Source organism: Pleurodeles waltl, chromosome 3_1, assembly GCF_031143425.1.
Source record: "Pleurodeles waltl isolate 20211129_DDA chromosome 3_1, aPleWal1.hap1.20221129, whole genome shotgun sequence".
Lineage (NCBI taxonomy): Eukaryota > Metazoa > Chordata > Amphibia > Caudata > Salamandridae > Pleurodeles > Pleurodeles waltl.
The window spans coordinates 797,489,332-797,515,067 of NC_090440.1; the positions used below are offsets into that span (position 1 = coordinate 797,489,332).

Consider the following 25,736-nt stretch of genomic DNA (forward strand, 5'->3'; position numbering starts at 1 on the left):
TGCTGCAAAAGTGGGGACGATTACTTCCATTGATTTAGGAGTTTCCAGGAGTCACCCCCTCCGACTGGCAAACCGTAAATGTGGCACCCCAAGAAGCCCTCCTCAGACCACTTGCTTGACCTACAGATGATCAAAAGAGGCCTGGACCTGAAAGGAGCCCCGAAGGGCCGGAACTGCTCCCTCTTGTACCCCTCACACAATGGTGTGGACTCTAAGGGTCAGTTGGCTGACCTCCTGTGTGGCTACTGGCACACAACAAGAAGACTTTAAGTGACCAGTTGACAAGTACCAACTGCAACTGGACCTGGGCTTGACTCAGTGGTGGTCTTTTCTAGTGTGAGTCCTAGACCCTAAGTGCTGCCCTTAAGGGCCTGGGAAGTGACCCAGAGGAGCTGCCTCAGAAAGCCTGAAAACTTGGGACTTAGTGAGTGATAAAACACAAGTCCAAGACTTGGCTGGATCTCTCCAAGTCTCCACTGCTGATGGTCGACATCAGTACCCTACACATGTATCTTTCCAGTTGCTCCTCTAACTAACGGTACCAAATATGCCAGCTTTTCCTATGAGTTAGCTGCAAGTTCCTCTTTCACTGATTTACACCTCATTTCATGCCCCCCCTTTCTTAGACTGAATTTTCTTGTCTCCCTTAGGATTCACTGTCACGAAACAACTGTGAGCAATTGCCAATTTATGTGAAATCTGATTGTACATTTTTCTCCCCCTTTCCTTCTCTGTACCTACCTTACTCCATACAGCTGCCCTGGATTCCTCTCTGGTACCAATATGACCCATTTCTTAACTTGGTTAGCTTCATCCTTTACGATTTTCGTTTGTTTATCCCATAGGCAGCAATCATCATTTTATTGTGTTTATTTCCGTCCTGATGATGACCTCGAACTCAAGAAGGCTGAAACGTCGTCAACATACAAATAGTAGATACACAGGCTGATATTGTTGCATGTTCTTCTAGAATTGTGAAAACTGGAATGATGCACAATATGTATTAAATTTCCCCCTCGCCATTTAAGCTTTTCCTTGATGTGTTTCTCTCTGCTCCGTTCACTATTTTTCCTCATGAGCACTATGTGGTCACCTTGCACTTCACGCACAATTTAGATTACAATTTGATGCTGTTGTTTTTCTTTACATCCTGTACAAAAAATATTATTTGTAAATTATTTTATTGTGCCATATCTGTCTTGTTTCATTATTGATGTGGTTTTCTGAATAATTTACTCCTTACTGTTACCAGAAGGGACATTCTTTTATGAGATAATCCTTTTCCAAGGTATCCGTGTGGTATGTGGTTTGCTCTTGTTGCGTTTAACTCTGCCTTGGAAATGGCATTTGGCTTGCCTGGCTAAAGGATTTTGAGCTCCATAGAAATGACTATGCCAGGTGATAAAATCTTTGACCAGGATGAATCCACTTGCTGTATCAGACCTACACTCCATTAAAATCATGCCTGCGGCCTGGTCTGCCACTTTCTTAGATCATCAGTGCTGCTTAACTGAATAAATATCCATATCTCACTATTTTCACTTAAATCCTTAAAAATTCATATCTCTGGTTCCTCTTTTTGTTTTTTTTTCTCATTTCATGCACAATATGTATTAATTTGCCTGCTCGTCAATTAAGCATTTCCTTGATGTGTTCCACTTTATGGCGTTCACTCTCTTTTCTCACAACCACTGCGTGTTCACCTTCCATTTAATACCCAATTTAGATTTAAATTTGATGCTGCTTTTTATCCATGTCATTTTTCATTATCAATTTGGCTTTCTAAATAATTTAGGGCCTCATTACGAGGCTGCCGGTCCCAGGACTGCCAGCCTTGGGATGATTGTCGGATCTCCACAACTGTGTCAGTCCGACTGCCACATTACAACCCTGGCAGACAGACCCACCAGGGGACCGCCGTCCCCACCAGGAACATGGATCCAGATGTGGTGATGGCAACCAGAGTTGTAGCCAGCCACAGTCACGTTGAAATCAGTGCCGCCTGGCTAGTCACAACGCACTTTCCGCCAGCCTTTTCATGGTGGGGACCCCAACATGGATCATCATGGGGAGAGTGTGGTGGTGTTGATATGTCTTGAGATGGGTGACTACCCACCTCACATATTAATCCACTTTCTTACAGGGATCATTCATTAACTTCTTAGGGAATATTATGACACTGTAGTAGTCGTCAACCATGTCAACAGCAGAGTACACTATGCAACTTGTAAAACTTTGAATAACACCAGCTGAATCTGTAGACATGCATTTTAAAACCCTCTAACAGTCCTGATTTTTTGGCTGACATCATATTGTATTCTGGGACTTTACATTTTTCAGTTAACGTTGTAAGTATGGGCTCAAAAACCCAGCAGTAAAATATGGTTTGGTAAAAATCCAGGGATTATCTGCAGGTACAACACATAACAATGAGACATCGTGCAGCTATGGAGTTTTGCCTTGTAGCTTTGGGATGTTGAAAGGCTTGCTTTAACCACCATCTGCTGCACATGATGACAATACACTTTTCACAGTCGCCTTTCAACTACACCTTGCACTGAACATGTAAATCCTGTGGTGTTTGGCAGTTGGTCTCCTATCAATACTGACTTGTGACCAAAGGAGGTTCAAGTATCAAAGGGTTTTAGCCATTCTGTGTCTACGGGAAAATGTGAGAGTTCATATTAGCCAAATTCTTATGAGCCACCCGTTTCACCTGTTAAGAACAGAAGTATGCTCAGGCAAACGTATGATTTTAACACCGCTACAGGGTATAAAATATTTAGATCAGACCAGAAAATTTGCTTCTACACTGTGCACCTTTCCAAGCATACAAACCTGGAAGAAACTAAGGGAAAAAGAAATAACATTTTAGTGACAGCCATAAACAACAAAATGCAAGCATAGTAATCTTAGAAGAGTATTTCTTGTTGGTGCCCTGTGTACCAAAGTAACATTGACCACTTCAGGATGAAATACAAAATGGCACATTATCTCTCACTGTACTTTCTTTGAATGCCATTTTATTTTGTGGATATATTTATATGTTTGCACTTATCAGATCTAGTTCCTCTTTGGTGGAGTTTTATCAGTTACTATAGGTTAAACCTAAAACAAGAACGACTAAATATTGAACATGAGTTCTACCTCTTCTGTGAAGCCTGCAAAAAATACCTCCTCTCTAAAATAATTGAGACCTATTCACAAAGGTAACTTTACACATAAGTATATCTACATTTGTAATTGTACTCCTTCTGCTTGCAATACATTTACACCCAAAAATGGTCCTTTAGTTTTAATGTGGCTAAGTGTAGGCTTACATGTTTCCACCGCCTGAAACAGGAAGTGAAACCAAATTTATGAGTGTAAAGTTACTTCTTACAAAAGGGACCAAGGAATAAGTCCAGCACCACACATAGCCAACCACTGGTATTGCAACACTCTCCCTTAGAAAATAATGGCGATAGGAACTTAAAAAAGAATCCCATACCAAATAAGATTAAAAATAAATTAATCAAATTTGACATTCTAAAAACATATATAAATTTATTGAAATGTGTACGTATATATATATATATATATAGAGAGAGAGAGAGAGAGAGAGAGAGAGAGAGATATGTATAAGTACTTTAAGCTAAAATAGTTTACGTTTTTATTTCAATGTAAAAATGAATATAATTTGAATTTTTAAATATAAAAATAATTGTAACTGTAATTTTTTATACTATACATAATGTTTTGTCATTTGAATACATAAGTAAATACAAACATTTTGCATTAATTGGAATTTTGTAATGAATCTTTAAAATAAATAATTTAACATGTTTAAATTAGTTAAATATCTAATTTAAAATGAAAGTTAATAGTGTCAAGTTTCTGCTAACTTTTTAGATGTAGGCAGAGTTCTCCACCACCTGGGCAGAGATCTCCCTGTAGTAAGGGATAGGTAAAATGTAAAACACTTATAACACTTTTAAACAAATTGTACAAATATTGTATTATTAAATATCAATATAAATTAATTATATATATTTATTTAATTTAGTTTTTAATGTAGACCAAAATAAATAAATGCCCAGCAGTATTAACTTTATTGTGAACTAGATAAATTACATTTACATTTAATGTTAAAAAAATCAAGATATTTTATTGTAAAATATTTATTTTGTATTTGTATATAATGTTTAAGATGAAATTACATGTATACATATATATTTAAAAAAAAAAAAGATTTCCTCTAAAATAATTTCCTATAGGGTTCTGTTTCAAATATCTGAGTCTGTTACTTTTATGGTAGGATTTTGCAATACCAGGTGTTGGCCATGTGTGATTCTGGACTTACTCCAGGTCTCCACTGGAATACATTTACTACTGTTTTGAATCCTTTTGGTTCTGTAGTACATTTAGTAGTGCAGCTTGCAAATAGCAATGTGCTGTCTGCTTTTTAGATAGATGTCTGTCTAGCCATAAACACCTCCAAACCCTCCTGAAATTCCTTCTTACTCGTCCCTAAACCCCTCCCATTTAGTAGTAAGTATCCCCCTTTTTCCAGCCACTCACCATGGTCCCTCACACTTTTACTACTAAATAGTAAACTTACATGTGTGTCTGTATCCCCCCCATAGAAAACATAGGAGAGTTGGTGATGCACACCCATAGGTTTCTAAATTGCATTTTGCAGTAAGTAGTACTAAGTAGTACTGCTATTGTAGTACTTTAAATACCACAAAATGCACTTGGGCCCATCGTGTTTTTCACGTTTTGTGTTGTCTTTTTTATTGAAGTGTTTCACAACATTTCTCTCATTATCATTTAAAACCTACTAATTAAAACTGAGTAAAGTAATACATGATAACTTTAGCAAAGGTTGATTTTCACGTTTCTATTTACAATCTGTTATATGCTTACTTTGACTCAATGTGAATTTAAGTACCATTAGTATTAATGCGCAGGATAAAATTGACAGTGATTCTTTCTTTTCATTTTCAGCACACTCTCCAGCTGCTCGCATGCTGTGGTAGCTCTGTTGTACCCCTTCTCCTGGCAGCATACATTCATACCTGTGCTTCCTTCCTCCATGATTGACATTGTCTGCTGTCCCACTCCATTCCTTGTTGGCTTGCTGTCAAGCTCCCTGCCAAAGCTGAAAGAACTTCCTGTAGAAGAGGTAAGAAGTGACAGAGCTTCTTGGTCTAATAATGGTAAAAATGTGTCATTCACTTCAAGCTAAACCTTTCCTGATGAACACCAGTATTGCGTCATTTTATGTATGTCATCCTCCTGTTACCATTGTAAACAAAAAGAGGAATAATTTAGATTGCGATGTGTTCCAACACTGTCCTTGGACTGCCAGACTCGTAATGAGGTCCTATGTCTTTGTCTGTGTTTGTTTGTTCAATTAACCTGACGTTTTAAAGGATTGTCATAGGAAAATGATTTTTCTTCAAAAATAACTTTTACCAAAGGAAATTCCGAATTGAATAACCATTTTGTAGAATTGCTTTTTTTTGTGAATTTTTGCTTTATAAAATGTACATTTTTTTCATTTTATTGCCCATCGAGGTTTGTGTTTTTCCACCGTTTTAGAATGGCTCCAGCCAGGTCAAGGGTTTGCAGTGTCATGGTAGAGAACCCCATCAGGCCTGGCAGAACATTTTCAAACCAGCCACACACTGCAGGAGGCTGTGACAAGTATGGCACATGAGAGAAATTATTGGATCTTGAGCTGTGGTCATTTCAAGACAGAGGACACCATTTAAGTGGTCAAAGGGAGACCAAAGTTCACACCTCTAAAACACCATGAGTTTTTGGGTGCTGATTTCCCCGAAAAGCGTAAAACATCTAAGCAGTGCTTTTCGAATCCAAAGTGCCTCGGGTCTCTCAAGTACGAAAAGAAGTGGCTAGATAATTCTTCACGTTTATCCAGATACAATAATTTCTGCCTCTTCTCCCAAAAGACCATTAAGGCTTGTTGATTAGGGCAATCATAAACTTTTGCCTGGCCTTCTGAAAAGCTAATTATTTTAGCCCCTTTGAAAAACACATTTTAAGACTCTCGAAAGCTCACAATGTAGCTGTAATGATTGGGCTAAGCATGTAAGAACATATCTCACATTTACTGTGATTCCCAGGTGGTTTACCTCTCTTATAAGAGTTTCCACGACCTGGAAGCTGAATTTCCCCTGGAATTTCTATTTTCATTCAGTGATCCTCTTTAGTTCCAGTCATGTATTCCTGAATATTCCACACTACCATTAATCAGATACGGATTATTCTTCTAGTTTCAGTCCCCAGTTTATGACAAAATTACCCATTAGATTTTTAGAAGCTCTGTTTCTGTGCTAGAATTTACGAAAAAACTCAAGACCTTCCCGTTGAGTAGCACGCATTTAAGCTGTGATAAGAGACTTTCTGAGAGGACTGGTGCTATATAATGTAGTCAGTTAGTCTATCAGTAATAAGTACAGCCCCAGTGAAAGGACCCTGCAGTACTCCTGTGCCTCTTTTTTCCTACACAAAATAGCAAAGAGACCGCATTGCCAGGGGAGACAACTGAGGTATTGGTAAGCAAAAAAGGAAACAGAACTTTCGAGCACAGACCTTGTCCTTAGAAGGAAGCTCAAGATCCCGTCAGTAAAAGAGACAGCCACGTACATATTCTGCCTCTAAATTTGAACATCATGCCCAACTCTTGCTACTAAGGGGCATATTTATCAAATATTCATGAGACCCAGCAAGCCACCTTGCTGCGCAAAAGGGAACAGGCAGGAAGGCACTGTATATAACATTATACAGCACATTCCTGCTCTCTGCCTGTGCTGTTGCTCAAACTACTGCCTAGCGCCAATGCAGGCACCCTTGCACCACGGTGCACAGGTGCCTGCATTGTAGACAGGGTTGTTTTTGTGTATGAAGTGATACTTTCCTGCACAAAAACAATCCTCTGGGGCGTTTTCCTCTTTCTATGTCTGCTGCAGAATACAGCACATGTAGAAAGAGAAAAAAAAGAGGAGAAATAAGAATATTGCTCCTCATTACGTCTCCGCTTTAGAGTTGTAGCGTTTTGACACATTCCCAGATCTATCAGTAATGGTAAATCTGGGAGTGCGCCAAAATCCATGGTGGATGCGTGGTAACACAAGGCAGCAACTTGCGCTGCCTTGAGTTGCTTCACATTTACCAAGCCACACAGGGCCATGCAAGTTGACCTTGTGTTGCTTGGTAAATGTCATTCTAGGGTTTGCGTTGCCCTTGTGTGGCTCAAGGGTGAGAGTAAACCATGATACATATGCCCCTAAATATAGACTTGTCAGGCTGTCTTTAACTGGAGTAGGCCAAGACACTAAAGGTGGATGTGGGTTGAGGAGATAGGCGCATGTAGACCCTTCAGCTAAGCGAGAAATTTATAGACAAATAGAGTATAGAATACAAACTAAAGGAGGCTCTGAAAATGGCACTAAGTTGGGCCGTTTCACACTGACCCGTACTCTGTGAACAGTACCTCTCTAATCACTTTCGACCTACCTGCTGACCTCTCACCTTTTAAAGCATCTCTACAAAGATCTCTATATTCAGACTGCCAAAATGTACTTCTTGAGCTGCTTATACGTATTGCAAGTTTATAACTTGTATGTAGTCATGATTGAAGACCCTTTGATTTCTGTTTGCAGTAGATCTTGAGGTGATTTTCCCTCTGGCATGTCGTGGTAGTCTCTAAATGATTTTCTCTTCTGTTTATACAGGCCCTGATGGTGGATCTAGGTTCAGATCGCTTCATCAGACAGGTAGGCTTCAAAACTATGTGGCCTCAGAAAATACTTGCATGCATTACATAGAGAAAACAAAGTCTGCTGACCACTGTTGGTTAATACATATATATCCTTTATTATTATATATAGGGGAAATGCCTGCTAGGCATTATCTTCAGGGAGCATCTTTACATTCTCACTTTCCAGAAATTCCTTTAGGTCCACAGGTTGGGTCAGAGGGGCAGTTAGAGCGACAGCTATGTTATAATATCAAACGATAGCCTGTTTGGGAGCCAATACTATCACTCTACTCTAGCTATGTATTTGATTAAGGATGTGGAAATGCGTGTGGGAATTTACTTGTCTTACTTCACCTGTGGTGTCAGGTATCCCTCTTGAAATCAGTTCTCTCCACAGAATACCTTTCACTCACTTATTAACATTTACTAGCTTCAGGCAGTTTCTTTGCTCAACATGGAATATTACCTTTAGTGAATGCTCACACTGCGTGACAAGGTTAGGATTGTGATTATAGCAGTAAAGTCATTTAAGGAGACAGTAAACTGCAGTAGGAACGATACATTAGGGAGTGCTACTATACCATATGTGTGAATTCCTGGAATACATAATAAAATCCAGCTTCTGTTATTTCCATCAACCTCACATTTTGTATCCTGCCAGAAATAAGTACTCTTAGAGATGAAAGAAATACAAACCACATCCAGTAGAACAGGTAGAAAATGAGTGAGTGGCTCAGCATCTGGATTCGTTAATTTCTTTCACTTCAGTAATTTATAGCAGGTCATGCCACAAACATCGCTTGCTTACTTACTTAACTCATATTCTGCACTCGGATTATCTCCCTGTGATCTCTGTGGGTACATAGGTGTGCTTACAGGCTGGTGCTGCCTCAGCAGATCTAGAGCTACGGCACATAAATTGAGCTCTGTGAGCAATATGTCTAGACTCTGTCTCGACCACTATTTTAGCTTGACTGGTTTCTTAGGTAGTTGAAAAGCGGAAGCAGTGCTATTTTACTACCTTAGTGGTAAAAGCTTGCCTCTGATGAGAACATTTAAGGCATGTGTTGCCTTTGACTGGAAAAGTAGCAACATTTATTGCTATATCTAAAGTAAAGAACAAAACATAACACAATTGCGCTTGCACAAAGCAACATAACATAATTAAACCATAACAGGGCACATCACAATGAAACAGTCAACAGTGGAACACAACAAAATTACAATGGTATAGTGCAGCACACAAACACAGCAGCTCAAAGAAACAACAGAACACATCACCACCACAACAGAATGCCACACAATAAATGAACACAAACGTTCTTGTCACCTGTCTTCATAGAAAAAGGTGGTAGAAGGTGTTTGGCACAAGCATTGCCACTTACCACTGAGGACACCAAATAGAGCCAGTCAAAAATGTTTTGTGATATGACCCCTACAATCTACACACTTGAAATGCTGCAACAGCTCAACACCTGGGTCTTCTGTGAGGTCAAGCAAATATTTTAGTAACTAAAAGGGTCTCTTGGATGGAGAACTTTAGCATCAGCTGAACAAGATCTGTACTGCTATGTTTGTCTATGAGTATTTATGAAATGTTAAGAACTACAATTATGAAAATAAGAGGAAAAGATTTAATCTATGTGGACCCTGCAAAACAGCAACTAATAGAAATAAAAGGTTAAGTACTGATGAGGTTGAAGGATGGTATGAAACAACAAACTTTAAAGCAATGCCAGAATTATTCATTCAGAATGTCTCTGTGGTTCCTCACTAGCCATCACAGGCTTTAATACCGGGCTTAAGGTCGCCAGAAGGAAAGGACTTCTGGAAGCAGGAGAGTAGAAAACAATCCACATGCCCCAAATTGTAAGACCTGCTTGCTTTTTTGTTTATGAGTGACCATGACTGTGTTACTGTTTTTTAATTTGAGATACTAATTCAAGGTTTTGCATTACTTTGCTATATTTCTTTCTAGATGGATGACGAGGATGCACTTCTGCCAAGGAAACTGCAAGCTGCTCTGGAGCAGGCTCTGGAGCGAAAGAATGAACTAATTAATCAAGACTCAGACAGTGACTCTGATGATGGTACGTGGTGTTTGATTTTATGAGCATATTAATCCCTACCCCTGAGCAGAGCTGTGACAAAATCTACCTCATCATACAGATAGGTCCAACCTGACAGATCGTCCTCATATGACTGGTGTTAGCGCATCTGTCCTTGTTTGTTTTTCTAATTTTAATTTATAAGGGGACGTGTTAGAGGTTGGATGGACCTTTTGACTATGCTTAAAGTGATTCCACCATAAGTCTCTAATTCAATGTCATTATATCATCATAATCGATAAACATCATCAGTTATTCTTTGGAATCATAATCTTCACACTCCTTGACCCACATGGCCATGAATAACCACAGCTTTATGTAGAAGTTAAAATGTTTATTTCCCTATATTAACAATGCTAATTTCATGTAAATTAGTCTCAAAACCATCTGATACACATACAAGAACACTGGTTGACCAAATCTTCTAAAGAATCTCAATTTAACTAGTGCATTGATCACTAAACATTCGAGAGTTACAGTACAAATCAATAGCAAGAATGACTGCACAAGAGAAATAGTATACATATAGATTCAGCAACAGAGCAACATCAATTATTATTAGTTAATAGCAACCAGTTAACTTGTCAGAGTTTCCATTACTAACATTCCGATTAGAATAGCATGTTTGGGCTTCATGCAAAACAGTTTAGTCAACATAAATTTGTAAAACATTAACTATGGCTCTATCAAAATAGCAGTTGTTACCTAGAAACAAAAGACAAACTTACAACAAGAACTATAGCATTTTGTTATACTGCTCCTCAGTATGGATCAGCAAGCTGCGATTATCTTCGTCAGTTGGATATCTGTTCTATGGGCCATGAAGGGAATGATTCAGAACCAGAGACTCTAAGCTATCTGGACCATTTGGAAAGCAATATCTAAACGATCAACATTCAGCATCAGAAGTCTAAGTAATACAGTTAAAGATATAATCCTCTCTGGAGGAAAATTGAAATAGGAAATGAACACACCTCTCCTTGTGCAGTCGGGCTAACTTAAAATCGTTTGAAGAACTTCCCACGTTGCCATTGGTCAAAGAATCGTACGTCTACAATTAGTCCAATAAGGATTAATTCTCAAATATAAGATATAACTAAAGTGTTTTTCGCATGTTGAGGATTGGCTCCTCTTATCCTGTTCCTGCAGTCAGGCTCGTCAGGTAACATTTTTGTATCCATCTGTACTCCAGTCAGTGCATCCATTGTTAGCTCCTGGGAAGATCGCTGTCTCCCGCAGCAACCTATACATTGTATCATCTACTAATACAAGATCTTCTAGCAGGCAGTTCTCATGAGAAAGTTAAAGATATCTGCTGACGTTTGGTCAACTCAGTGAAAAACAATATGTGTATTAATTTCTCTAGACCTACATTCCCACAAATTCTATTTGAACAGTGCAGCTTAACATGAGGCTGTGCAAACTAGCCCCTAACCTCGCTCACTCAAGGCCTATAATTAATAAACCAAATACATAATACAAAATCATTAATATATCACTCTGCTATATTTTCTCAATGCAGGTACTTCAATTAATATTAATAAGCCTTTAATAAAAACACTTTGTGATTAATGAGGGCAACTCATGTGGGCACATTTTCCATGTCGCACATTATTTTCTATGTTTAGTCAAATTCTATGCAGATTCATGATTCAAAGTACATAAAAATTGTTAGTAATAAATTCAGCGTTCACACTGGTGACTAATTTAATTGAATGGGCTGTTAAGTAAATTTTTATTATCTTGACACTTGCACATGAAAAGTAAAAATTCTTAAGCTGTTAAATGTTACAGATAGAGCTCATAAAAGTTGGAAGGCTCCCTAAAGCAGATGTTTCCTACTGGTGTCAAAGGTTATATCTTTGGAAATATGCACCTTAAAATTACTGACCTTAAGGTGTGGTGCTAAGGTATAGACTTTTTATTATGTATATCATATAAATCCTACTAAGTGTTCATTAATTGATTTTAAATTATTACATCTGGAATCACAGAGTTGTTACAGGGTACACAAAGTTTAAAAGATGGCCTGTTGAATACTTCCTTTACGTCTTCAATATGTTTCCTGCTAACAGGGTGCAGTAGGCCAAAATGAAGATAGAGGAAATTGATTGAAGTGTGGGATGAAAAGTTTAGAAGTTTGCCATTTTGTGTGCTGCTCCAATTTAATCTCATATAAGCCATGAAGTAACAGTGTTTAGAACTGTGAAGAGGTCAGCAGTTGATACAGAAAATCAGGATTATTTTTGGGTGGAATATCTAAGGAAAGAAGAAATATGTGCATTAAATCACAGTTTGTTTCCTAAACTAGTTTTAATGACAAGAACATTTGTTTACCAACATTTAACCACAACTAAAATTATACATCCCGGTGGAATGCATTGTAAGCATACAGAATGATAAAAATGACTTGGTGCAATATATTTGGGAGAAATGGACTTACAAGTTTTTAAGGATATCTGCTATAGATATTAAAGCACACTTGAGACGTTGCAGAACCTGGAGAGCCTATTTTTCTGGGATTGGTGACCATCAAAGACAAGGGCCTGTATTTATCTGTTGTTTTATGCTGATTAAGGAAGATCTGCCTCAATTGAGATCATGATCGACATTGTACTCTCCCCTATTGAACCTGACCAGTAGTCCTAAACAGGAGAAATGGACTAGTACATTTAGACACATTTGATATAGTTAGGGAGATGAGATTAATATACAGACCCATTCCTGTATGCAAACTGTAGACTGAAATAATTTAGAAGTATCCTATTAGTTGGAGTTTTCTTGCTGAACTAAATCAATTAGCCATTTGAGATCCTTTTTGACAGCAGGCTGATAGTTATCAGGGCAGAATGATGACTGTGTGAGCAAAGGTTTACCAATGTAGAGATTAAATGGTGGGCACCCAATCAGCAGAGGGAAGAGTGAACGTATGTGTGGGAGTCCCAGCATCCACACACACACAGCAGACGGAGCTTGAAGTGTTTCTTCCTCATGGTCCCACATGTCCCTGCGATCCTGCGCTCTGCTGGTAAGTCATACTCATGTGCCTTCCTCACTTACCTGCGTTGGGCATCCCTCAGAGATGCCTGCACATCGCTGGACCGTGCATGCCTGTTGCTTGACCTAGTCACAGCATGACCCCAACCACTTTGGGACCATTATTCTCATTTCGACCTGCTGGAAGAGACTGGGGCCCATATTTATACTTTTTAGCGCCGCATTTGCCCCGCTTTTTGATGCAAAAGCGGCGCAAACTTACATAATACAATTGTTTTTTGCAGGAGGTTAGACTCAGTTCCAAGATGGCTGCCTAATAATCCTTTTCTCCCCCAGCCCAATTGAACATAGCATTCTGGCTTTAACTTTCTGCTTCCTGTCAAGCACTACTTAAAGCACCCAAGATAAACATTTCACTGCATCTTAGGGCATTCAAAATCCAGTCTTTTAACAATTTCATTGCATTTGGTTCCTGTGTTCCAGCTTTCTGGGTCTGGTCACTGAGCATGTCAGCCCTGTTCCTCCTTCAGTCCTGATTTGTGCTGTCTTCCTGACCAGCCTATCTTTCTTCCAAATGTATCTAATGCTTACCTGGCCTGTTTTGATCACCCTTATTTTGCCTTGGGAGGCTTTTCTATGCCTTTGGGGGTGTTTTCCTCTCGAACTAGGATTATTTCATACAGACAACAAGCTCCTTCACATGTTACTTCTTGCTGAGAAAAGTAGCCACTAATGGGTGTTGCCTCCTACATGAGACAGGCTAACCCTACGTTAAGGGAGTGATCTTAGTATCCGGCTATTAACACTATGGAATTTAAATATTAAGGGGAGGCGAGAGGTGCTAATAAAATATAAAGGGTAGGAGAGAGCTGTTGTTTTGGAAGACATGGAAAGAGGTTTAAGTGCGATCCAAAACGAATGGTCTCCTAGGAAAGTGAATATACAGCAACCTTTGAAAATGAGACAAATTATATGATCAAGAATAGATTGGACCATTTTAGTTTATCATACATTTGCATTTTTAAACCGAGGATGTCATATCGATATGAGCCAGATTCTCAATATTTTTTTGGGCCTAAACTGAGCTTTTGTGCGCAAAAACTTGTTTCTAAATTCAAATACGCACAGCCCGATTCAAACATATATATATATATATATATATATATATATATATATATATATATATATATATATATATATATATAATTTTGCATTCGTAAGGTGTGTTTGCAAATGTATTATTATGAGCAGACATGTGGACATTCTAGTCAACCAATAGGAGTGCTTCAGGTAGAGAACATCACAAATGTGTAAGTTAATATGTAGCCAGCTCTAACTTGAAGGTAGACCCCCCCCAGCCCACATTCTTGAACGAAACTACTCATATTAAAGGCAAAGTAAGGATGTATTCTCGGTAGGAAAGAAGCAGGCATATTTCCGTGTTTAGTTGTGTTGGCAAAGGGGTTTGTCCTACATGGAGAATATTATGCCCATGGAGCAGTCAGAAAAAAGTATAAATGTAAAATTTTATTTTGCCAAATGCAGCGTAAGAACTCTGCATGTACGACAATGTTGCAAAGCGCAATAGTATTTATAAATTTTTCTTCTGATTGCTTCATGGGCAAAATATTATACTTATGGGAGCAGCCACAAGAGCAACATTTACAAATGAATGAAGATATTTAAAGTGCGGACAGCTGCAGAGAAAGGGCAGCCTGGCTGTGAACGTTTATCTCTGTTGCAGGATTTCAGGGCAGATCCTCGGATTAGCTATGGATCCATACAGTGGCAATTTGTAAAAGAGTAAATACTGGGGCCCACAGTTTTGCCCCGAAGCCCACAGCAGGCATTATGGAAGGTCTGTGTGCAGAATGCTAAGGCTGGTTAATCCTCTGCCAGAAACTCCCTGCCTCATTATCTCGTTTCACAGGTTTTTCATCCCTGCTTTCTCTTTTTGTCGTTGTTTTCAGGTTTTCTCTTCTTTCCTCCTTTTTTCTTGCTTTTTCTATTGTTTTAGGTCAAAGTATGTTAAGAAAAAATAAGTGTTGGTCCCTAAAAAAGAGTGCCCATGGGTTTTTCCAGCACCATTCTAAACTGAGAAGGCATGGTGTGCCAAATAACGATGGACTGGGGTTTGGTGACCAAGATTAAGTCAAATACTCCATCCATCTCTTTTTGTATACTTTTGTGTGTCGCCCTAAATGTGACAGGTATGCCCAGACGTGGGTCCCGTTCACATTGTCACTGGAACCAAACTATTCCTGGCTGATGAACCCTAACAGTTCTGCGAAACTGGTCCTGGGTTGCTTGTGTTCTGGTTCTGGGAGTACCTGCCCTGGCAGTTCACCCTGGTCTGTTCCCATTGGAGCCCTGGCAGTTCGGCCTGGTCTGTTCCCAATGGAGCAGGGTCAAGACTGATTTGCATATGGCTGGGTCCAAACTGAGGTGGCATGGTGTGCACGAAGGATGGACTTGGATGTGGCCCGAGTAATTACCAGTGGCTGAGATTAATTCAAGCATTCCATCAATCTCTTTTTGTATACTTTTGTGGTTCAAATTAAGCACTGCCAGCATAGGAGTAATAGTATGTGAGAATATTTCTGACTTTCCACCCATCCACCCTTCCCATTTGTGAATGATGCCTTTATGTTGGTGTATTTAAAGCTTCCAGGGTAGTTGTTTATCAAGCTGAATATCTTCCTTCCTCCAAATTGGATGTCATACCTTTTCATTTGGCACTTTGTCATCAGTATTCCAATAATTGTTCATTGTTTCAGTGTCTCAGGAATTAGATTACGGGTTTATTGTTCAGTTTGACAGATGTGGCTTCTATAATATTATAACAAGGAAATTATAGAAAGACATTAAGGCATAGTGGTCTTGAAGTGTCTGAGAGTTCTGGGTTTTAAGGGGGTGCTGGGCATCCCCCTCAAACGTTTTCTCCAGGGGTGCTACATGAAAGAGTTTATGCTACTGATCTCCCTGAAGTCAAGGGAAAGACTTTCTGATTCATGGGGCTCTCATCAGCTGAATTTTATGACACTTTATGCTAAATGGATCAGGGTGGGTCGAATCACAAGTAAGGGCGCTGTGTTGTGGGATCAAATTATGATGTCTAATAAGTTAGCATTTTGGAACTCTTCCAAGTTGTGTCAGCCATACATTCTGCTATGATTAGTCTATGCTAATGAAAAGCCCTACCTCAGAGTGACTCAGAGTATCATGGTGAATGTCCTTGGACCAGGCACTAGCCGTACTAGACCAAGCATGGATATGTTTTCATCTATGGGCATAGTGCAGACTGGCAGTTGGTACATCTGAAATGTCTTTTTCATAAACAATTGGCAGTAGGATTTGCTCAGTGATGGAAGATCAGTAACAGTGCACCTCAAATTAAATTTGAAATGTCCATGGAGATTTTGATGAATGAATGAGTGAAACCAATTTATAGAGCGCACAGCTACTCCAACGTAGTGTCCCGGCACTACTTTGCTTAAATCAGAAACAGCCTCTCACAGTATGTTCAGTAAGAAAAAATAAGTTCTAGGTATTCGCTAAAATGAGACTCACATTGAATAGAACACAAAGAGAGCAGAATCTAATTCCATGTCTTGCCTGCCAGCACCGAAAAGGAACAACCTCCCGATCTTTCCAGATGAACCTTAGGGATCATAACAAAAAGGTCTGTCGCCGACCAAAGCGCCGTAGAGGGGGGTATAGTGAAGAATTTGCCTGATCAGGTAGCTCGGGCCCTGATTGCAGAAGCCTCAATGAATAAAAATTAAGGCTTTGAACAGAATCCTTTTCTTAGTGGGGATCCAGTGCATAATCCACAAATGAGAGGAAACAGAGTCTCCTCTAGATAGGCCCAAAATAAGCTGGGCAGCTGTGCTTTCGACTGAAGTTTTCTGATTTTGTAGTAGGGCACCTCAATGCAGAGGTAATTAGAGTGTTACATTTAATGATTGAATTATGAAGATTTTTTAATTGCGTTGTGTTGATTCTCATGTAGATTAAAATATACACTTTTGCTAAACTAAGCAAAGGGCTCAGCCTAGAAACAACACTGTACCCACATAATGGACGAAGCAGGTAATCTAGCTATGTATATTAATACTGAGCTAACCTGCAATAAATTGAATCTTTAAAGTCATGATTATGATAGGGTATTTTAGAACTGCAGAAGTTATGTTATTTTCATTTGATTTGCTTAGCAGTCTGTTACCAGGTGCGCTTCACCAGACTGGTTAGCTTAACAGTCTCACTGAAGAAGGCGCTAAAGTAAATACTGCTAATGTATGGTGAAAACTGCAGCTGGACTTTATGAGGGCTATCTCAACTGTGAACTTACACATGACTAGATATACATATGTTCGTTTACACTTTCACTTTTGTCTAACTTTACTGCTTTTGGCCGTTCACCCTATATGAGTGTAAAGTCACTCAAATGTGTAGACTTACGAGTCCCTCTCCCCATTAGTTCAAGGGTTGGAGCCTAATTTATTAATGTAAAATTATTACTTGTAACTCGTCACACATAGGTGGAAGTCTCCACCACCAAGCCAGAGATATCCCTGAGGGAAAGCATATTGAAATGTTTCAAAGTTTATTAAACTTGAAAATAAATTAGGAAAAAATGTTTTAATGGTTAATATTAATGTAAATTAATAGAAAATATTTATTTGAAATGTAGAAAAAAATGCTGTTTTTAATACAATAAATTAAACTCAAATCTTTTTTTGTGATTTAGATACAACAAATATCACTTAAAAGTATTTAAAGTAATGAATAGAATTAATTTAAATCAATCAAATAATTTTTTAAACATTAAAGTTACATCCATGTTTACATTTAAAAGAAGGTTATTAACATTTTATAATAGACTAATATTTAAGTTTTATTTATACATTATTAAATTAAATGTATTTATATTTTTCAAAAGTTAATTTAACATAAGTATGTATGGGGCTTTATTTTAAGCCCGTCTCCATTATTTTCTGTGGGAGGGTGTTGAAACACTAGTGGTGCTGTGCTTACTCCAGCTTGACTTGGAGTACATTTACAGCTGTTTTCGGTCTTTTGTTTCCGACTGTAATAACTATAGAAGTGCAGTATATGAATGTGAGTAGGCTTACTGTTTTGTGGGTGCATTTCATACCTTAAACCTCTTCTTAGGCCTTCCTTAACCCCTCCCGTATAGTCATAAATATTCCCAATTTTGCATCAACTCCCCCTGTTGCTGACACATTTACTAATAAAACTAATACCTCATTGTGGAGATCTCCAAACATAAAACATAAGACAGGCAGAGGCATAAGCCTCCGCATGTAGGTTAGTCAGTAGTATTTGGTAGCATTTTACTAGTACTATTGCAGTACTACAAATGTACTACAACATGCAGTGTGTGAATACGCCCCAATATATGTAAAGAAAAAATGTGTGTCCCAATCCAAGAAGCCTACTCGAACAAAACTATTTTTTCGTAATAATGTTCGTTTCTGGAACATGTTTATATGGGGGGGGAGGGATACAATACTATTGTTTTTTTTAAGATCGTTGGGAAGATGTAGTCGTTAGTTTCTTAAGCGCTTCAAGAAATGGCTGAATAAAACAAAAGTTAAAAGGACATGAGGAAATGGATCTGGGATTCATATCGTAGAAGGAGCAGCCCATCTCAAATGTATCTGCCTACACAGAATGGACAGGTCTTGCAGCACAAGATAGGTTAGTACAGCTGCATAAATGGCTTGGGGCCCTTGAAGCTAAGAGTACATTATGCTCACATCATGGGAAAGCCAAATCTGCTATATAAGTTGCAAGTGGGGAAGACAACAAGATTCACATAGAGAAATTGTCTAGTGTAACTAGGGCAGCAGGACAGCCACCTTGACAAGAGAACGACTGACCCATTACCTATGGCCGGAGAGGACAGCATAGTGGGAGGAAGCCCTATAGTACATTGGCAAGCGATGGAGCATGCTGAAGATAGCAGAGTTGTGTTCTACCAACTGAGGAATGCGAATCAATCATAATATCGAAGAGGAACAGAGCTGAAAGGTTCAAGTAGTTGGGGAGAGGTTGTTGCAGTACAATATATGGTCTGAAAAAAAATAAGTTGCCATCAACAATGTATTTATTTACTTGTAGTTCACAAGTGATATGTGTTGAATAGAATATATTGTTTACTACACTTCCACTTTGCTTTTTTGCTAATCTAAAATAGTTGTTTGGTACATTTCATTGTGGGAAATGTAGAACTGGTTATTTGCTTGGTTAATTTGTGGGTCAATGTTTTTTTTCTTCAGAGTGCAACACCTTAAATGGATTAGTATCAGAAGTTTTCATCCGATTTTTTGTGGAAACAATTGGACATTATTCTCTTTTCTTGACTCAAAATGATCGGGGAGAACGTGCTTTCCAAAAGGATGCCTTCCGCAAGTCTGTGGCTTCTAAAAGCATTCGCCGCTTCCTAGAGGTTTTTATGGAGTCTCAGATGTTTGCTGGATTTATTCAGGACCGAGAGCTTCGAAAATGTAGAGCAAAAGGTACGAGATGCTTTTTAACATAAGTTAAAGCAAGCCCATGTTATGTATTGAGTACTGCTTTTATAGACTGTAAAAATCTTATTGGCATTATAAAACATTAACTTTGCCCAATCTTGTAGTTATCCGGTGTATCACTGCACAAATGTAGCTATCACACATGATCACTGCTCTCAATGTAGATCACTCGAACAATACCTTCCTAAACAAGACAATCGATTACCTCTTCGTGTCACACTTCTAAAATTGAACATTCTCCCTGGCTGTTAAACCTGAATTCATAATATTTATGCATGCTCATCCATGGAAGAATCAAGTCCATGGTATTTGATCATCACCCCCACACATCAACATTTTTGGGACAGACATGGTTGATGTATGTAATTCTTTTTATGGCCATGCAGTAGTCCATGTTCAGGCACCGCAAATCATTTCAATAAGTACCCAGGCTGGTCCAACATACCAAAAAAGTCATGGTGTGCCAACACCAAATCCCATCTAACAATAGTTTATGATATTTAGGCAAGGTCTTTTCATCTCAGATACTTATCAATAGATTAGAGTGATTGGGTTTTCCAACACAGCAGCCGGTAGGCTCTTCACTTGCCTTCAGAAACTTTGGACTTTGAGATATTACTAGAACATGAGATAAAAGGTGCACACAAAGTGTTTTCTCCCCTGGACTATATCTTCGCCCCGGCAGGAGACATTGCTTCTATACACCAGGCAGACTATATGGCCAGGGGCCTGTTAGACCACTTCTCTTTGCTATTGTGGGTGGGATGGAGATGTAGGGAGGGGAAGGACTGGAAATTCCATACCTGGGACCCGAGAGACCGGGAGGTGAACGTTACTCTGAGTGTGGACTCCGAACTGTACTTTCAAGAATATGAAAACTCCGTCACCTCTAAAATAGCACTGTTGGAGGTCTACAAAACAGTTTTTAGGGACAGTTCCCAAAATCCAATCGCCCGAAAGAATAAGAAAGTCAGAGGGCAGCTTGGTAGAACTAGAGGGCAGACTGTTGGAGATAGAAGGGAACTTAGGCGTAGACCCCATTACTTTATGACAAGTGCGCCTCTTACAGGAGGAATACACACTTACGGCATAAGAGGGCATCAACACACAAATGTTATGATTCCTGCACCATCTATGTGATGCCATGGACAAAGCAGAAAGGCTTCTTGCCTAGCTGGGAAGAAAGGACGCAGAGTCCAGATGGGTGTGTCGATTGGTGGGCCCAGGGGACATGCAGGCGGTATCTGAAAAAGCCATAGCGGAGGCTTTTGCAAGCTACTATGAGGATCTGTGTAGGGTGCGGCCCTTCAGCCTCAACCAACAGGCAGAAATGTTCTACTTTATAAGTTTATATTTATTAATTGTATTGTCATATGGCATCTATTATGTAACTCTGCCATGGCACAAATAGTCATACCATTTTCTAAATCCTGGCATTTTCCACTTGCATTAATTTTTGCTCTGACCCTTTCCATGTCACTTATGGTGTTACCCTCACTGAAATCAGTTGCTGACACCAACCCTAAACATACATTATGTCTGTACAATCAGGCATAAGCGTCGACAAGCATGTTGGATATAAATGATTATGTTTTTGGGGTTAATAAGTCATTTCAGCACAATCAAGCACTGTTGGGATCGTCTCCTAATGGCGGTACCTCCTTCTGATGTAAACTGAGCTACATTCTTCTGGTTTACATAGATCCCCTTCTTCATCATTAGAAAAGGACACCATGGAACTCCCTGTCACTTACGAGCTGGGGTCCCTGCCGGCATGTGTGATGGAAAACACTCCAGCACAAGTAACTGACGCCCCCTCAGGCATAGTACGTAACTTCATGTCTAGTTAAATATGATGAAATCCTGCACTGGCATATAGAATGAAGTGACCCTCCAACTTAAATGAAAGTTCATTTTCATTGGATATACAGTGGCATGGGTATTCTAGAAGAGTATCTGTATCATCCTCCCCACCCTGGGTAAACACCAATGACTTTGCTATGCACAGAGCTGTAAATCACGCATCTTTATTCCTCATTCTGTACCTGTGAACTCCAACATTCTAAATCAAGGTTTTATTCTATTCTATTCTAACAATGACATCACACTGATATGGAGTCTGTTAGGGGCCAGAAAGGTTCCATCCTAAATCATGCAAGACACTACATCTCCCCCCCTGTACAATTTTTAGATAGGGAGATGGATACAGATAGATATAAGTGTGTGTGTATATAGAAACATGTTTAACTGTGGTCCTGATTTAGAACTTTGCAGATGGAATACTCTGTCACAAATGTGACGGATATCCCATATGCCATATTATGATCCCATTATATCCTATGGGTTCATAATACAGTGAATGGGATATCCGTCACGCTTGTGATAGAGTATTCCTTCTGCCATGCTGTAAATCAGGCCCTATATCTCTTTAAGCAGTATTCATGGCACTTTAATCATACGACTCGATCTGGTTACTGGAAGCTGTCATCTTTGATGCCAAGGATTGCTATAGTTGGTAAGGAGTCAGCAGCAGTCACTGAATTTTCAAAGTCAGTCTTTCTTTCACTATTTTGATTACAAGATCGATGAAATACAGACCTAAAGCGAGAAGAGTCTCTGGTAACTGACTTCCCAGGGTGCTGGGCAGTCACTATGTGTCCCTTGGTAGACACCACTTGGAAAGGTTCAGCATCACAGGGAGCATCAGATTTTCTTGGGTGCATCTGTCGGGAGATCACCAAATCACCATTTCTAAATGAGATGTCTTTTGTATGTCGCCTCTTGTCTGCATAAGCTTTCATTCTCTGCTTATTAACCAAGTCCCTTGTACAAATCAGGTTTTCACTTTTGTCGGTCCATTGAGGTAACTTGATTGTCATTGCTCTCACAAACATCAAAGTTGCAGAACTTTCACCTGTGGTCGAGTGAGGAGTCCAAAGAAAAGGTCACAGAGTAGAATTCAATACTGTTTTCAAATTAAGTTTCTCAAGAGTTGAATGCTGTACTGCTTTCTTTAGTGTGCTCATAAAACGCTCAACAAGTCTATTGGCCTGTGGCCATAAAGGTGTACTCTTTTGATGCTTTATGTTCAGATGATCCAAGAACTTTCCGAATTCGTTACTATTAAAGGGCCGGCCATTATCAGATTTTACAATGGCTGGGATGCCCCATGTCACGAATATGCCATCTAGTTTTTCAATAACTCATTTGTGAGTCGTAGATGAGAGAGCTTTAACCAAGGGTAAGTGTGAATATTCCAGTACAATCACCATTAGATGATGTCTGTTGTGAAGCAGAGATCTACACTGGCTCCCCATCAACAAGAGGATCATCTTCAAGCTCCTCACCCATGCTCACAAAGCACTCCACAACGCTGGCCCTGCTTACCTCAAAGAGCGACTCACCTTCTACACTCCCAGCCATCAACTCCGCTCCGCCAACCTCGCCACCGTTCCTCACATCCACCGAACTACACCAGTGGCAGATCATTCTCCCACCTCGCCGGCCAAGACCTGGAACTCCCTCCCTGTCCACCTATGACAGACCCAGGACCTGCTGACCTTCAGGAAACACCTCAAGACCTGGCTGTTCGAGCAGTAGCTCCTTCTGCCCCCTCTCCCCCCAGTGCCTTGAGACCCTAGCGGGTGAGTAGCGCGCTTTACAAATGATTGATTGATTGATTGAAGGAGGCCAGAAATATTGGTGGCTATTCTCTTGAATGTGTTTGTTCCACAACTGATGTGTATTATGTCTTTTAACTTATGTAGGTCACTGTCATGGCTCATGGCAGTGACAATCTGGGCTAACGATATAGCAGCTGGTCCACTTGACTTGACAAGGAAGTAAATGTAGGCCGTTTTGGATGGAGTGACATGACCTCGTATAGCCACTCTCGAAACGTAATCAGCAGGATTCTGATCCTTTCCTGGACAATGAACAATTGTATAATCGTTCTTTTGTAATCGTAGTCCCCACCATTCAATGCGAGGAGGCAACTTGGCTCTTGAATTACCAAAGATGGTGAACAAAGCTTGATGATCATCTACCAGCGTAAAATGCTTTCCATACAGAATTACATGGAAATGTTCACAAGCTCATACCACAGCCAACCTTTTTTCTAAGGTTGTGAGTAAGCATGTTCTGTTTGAGACAGACATCTACTAGCATACGTCACAATATGCCAGTGGAGTAGCGTGGGGGCTGCAGGGGGTGCCGGCCGTACCAGGCGCAACATCTTGGAAGAGACTAAATCCACGGGTTAGGGGGCGCAAATTACTTGCCTTGCCCCGGGTTAGGGGGCGCAAATTACTTGCCTTGCCCCGGGTGCTGACAACCCACGGTACGCCACTGCAATATGCCATTGCATCCACTATGCTGTGCAAGGATAGCACCTAACACGACCGGGCTGGCGTCAACCACAGCCTCTGTATAAAGCTTTGAAGTATGCCATTTCAATAGCATTTTCAGTGGCATGTTTGATACTCTTGAAACTTTTCTCACATTCTTGTGACAACTGAAAAGAAACTTTTTTCTTTGTCAACTCTTGTAGTGAAGCACTAACAGTGGCAAAGTCTTTTATGTATCTTGGACAGTAACTGGCCGTGCAAGTAAAGAACGTTGGGGGATCAACATTTGACAGAGCATGTACTTTTGCAGGATCAGGTGTCAGACCTCCATCAGAAACGATATGGCCATTGAATTTCAGCTTTGTCTTGTAGAACTCAAACTTGCCTGCATTCAAAGTCAAACCTTCATCATTGATTAATTGACATTCTTGTGTGAGAGCTTTATTGTGCTCCTATTGTGTAACTCCGAAAACTAATATGTCATTGCTAAAGTTAAATGTATTCACAACATGTTGTATGACGAATGACGACTTGGGAAAGTATTGCAGCCGATGACACACCAAAACTAAGGGCCTGATTTAGATATTGACGGATGAGTTACTCCATCACAACTGTGATGGATATTCCATCTGCTGAAATCTAAATTTCATTATGTCCTATTGGTTTTGGATTTCGGTGGACGGGATATCTGTCTCCATTGTGACAGAGTAACCCATCCACCAATATCTAAATCAGGCCCTATGTCTCTTGTATCTAAACAAAACAACATGTGTAGAACAGGTTGTAACGAACCTGCAGCTTTCCTCAAGTTCCAAATGATGATAACCTTTATTTAAAACAAGTCGAGAAAAGACCTTGGCACCATTCAGTTGCCCTATCATGGTAGCAATGTGTGGCTCTGGCGGTTGCTCTAATCAATTAAGTGATTTGCATGTCAATGCATATGCGCACAGCTCTTTCACTGTCCTTTTTTAGACACCACTACAATGGGAGAAACCCATGGTGTTGGACGAGTGGGACACTCAATAATGTCATGCTTGAGTAACGGTTCAAGTTATTTTTCAGCAGCTTCTTGGATATGAAAAGTAACTTGTCTAAATCTGAGCAACAGGATTGGCACCCTCATACTTTCATAACGCTTTCCTAAACCATGAAACAACAAAGGGAATTGACTTACTATTTTGTGATGAGCATTAATTTTTCAGTTCACCGAAATCAGTCCCATATCAGCAGCTGATTTGAAACTGAGCAAAGAGGCACTTGAGCCGATACCTTGAAGCACGTAGGCCCATATTTATACTTTTTGACGCAAACCGGCGCTGGTTTGCGTAAAAAAAGTTACCGCCGGCTAACGTCATTCCAACGCACCATGTGGGTGCCTTATTTATGGATTGACGTTAGCCGGCGGTGCAGGCTGGTCAGAGTAAAAAAAAATTACTCTAACCAGGCAGCGCCGCGCAGGGGTAAATGGGGGTTGTGCGTCAAAAAATGGTGCAAGTCAGGTTAGAGTAAAAAATCATGGCTCTAACCGGACGTGCACCATTTTTTGACGCACAACCCCCATTGAAATGATTCCTGTCTTAGCAAAGACAGGAGTCATGCCCCCCTGCCCGATGGCCATGCCCAGGGGACTTATGTCCCCTGGGCATGGCCATTGGGCACAGTGGCATGTAGGGGGGCCCAAGTTAGGCCCCGTCTGCCACTGAAAGAAAAAAAAAAATACTTACCTGTACTTACCTGGGATGGGTCCCCCCATCCATGGGTGTCCTCCAGGGGTGGATGTGGGTGACAGGGGGTGTCCCTGGGGGCAGGGAAGGGGCCCCTGTGGACTGCTTCCATGGTCAGGGACCATGGAAATTAGCCCAGAGGTCCCTTAACGCCTGCCCTCACTCAGGCGTTAAAAAACGGCGCACATCAGACTAGGCGACGTTTTTTAAGGCCCTCCTGTTCGTCAAAA

At 40.0% G+C, this 25,736-nt stretch overlaps 1 protein-coding gene across 5 annotated transcripts in view; it reads left to right on the forward strand.

Moving 5' to 3' along the window:
• The window catches only part of DENND2B (DENN domain containing 2B), a 916,594-nt gene that overhangs the window by 874,480 nt on the left and 16,378 nt on the right, over positions 1–25,736 (forward strand). For all 5 annotated transcript variants that reach the window (XM_069223658.1, XM_069223659.1, XM_069223660.1 and 2 more), the window contains 4 exons: positions 4,990–5,167; positions 7,743–7,784; positions 9,747–9,858; positions 19,179–19,418. In XM_069223658.1, coding sequence (XP_069079759.1) covers positions 4,990–5,167; positions 7,743–7,784; positions 9,747–9,858; positions 19,179–19,418 — 572 coding nt within the window. The remainder of the gene's footprint in view (positions 1–4,989; positions 5,168–7,742; positions 7,785–9,746; positions 9,859–19,178; positions 19,419–25,736) is intronic.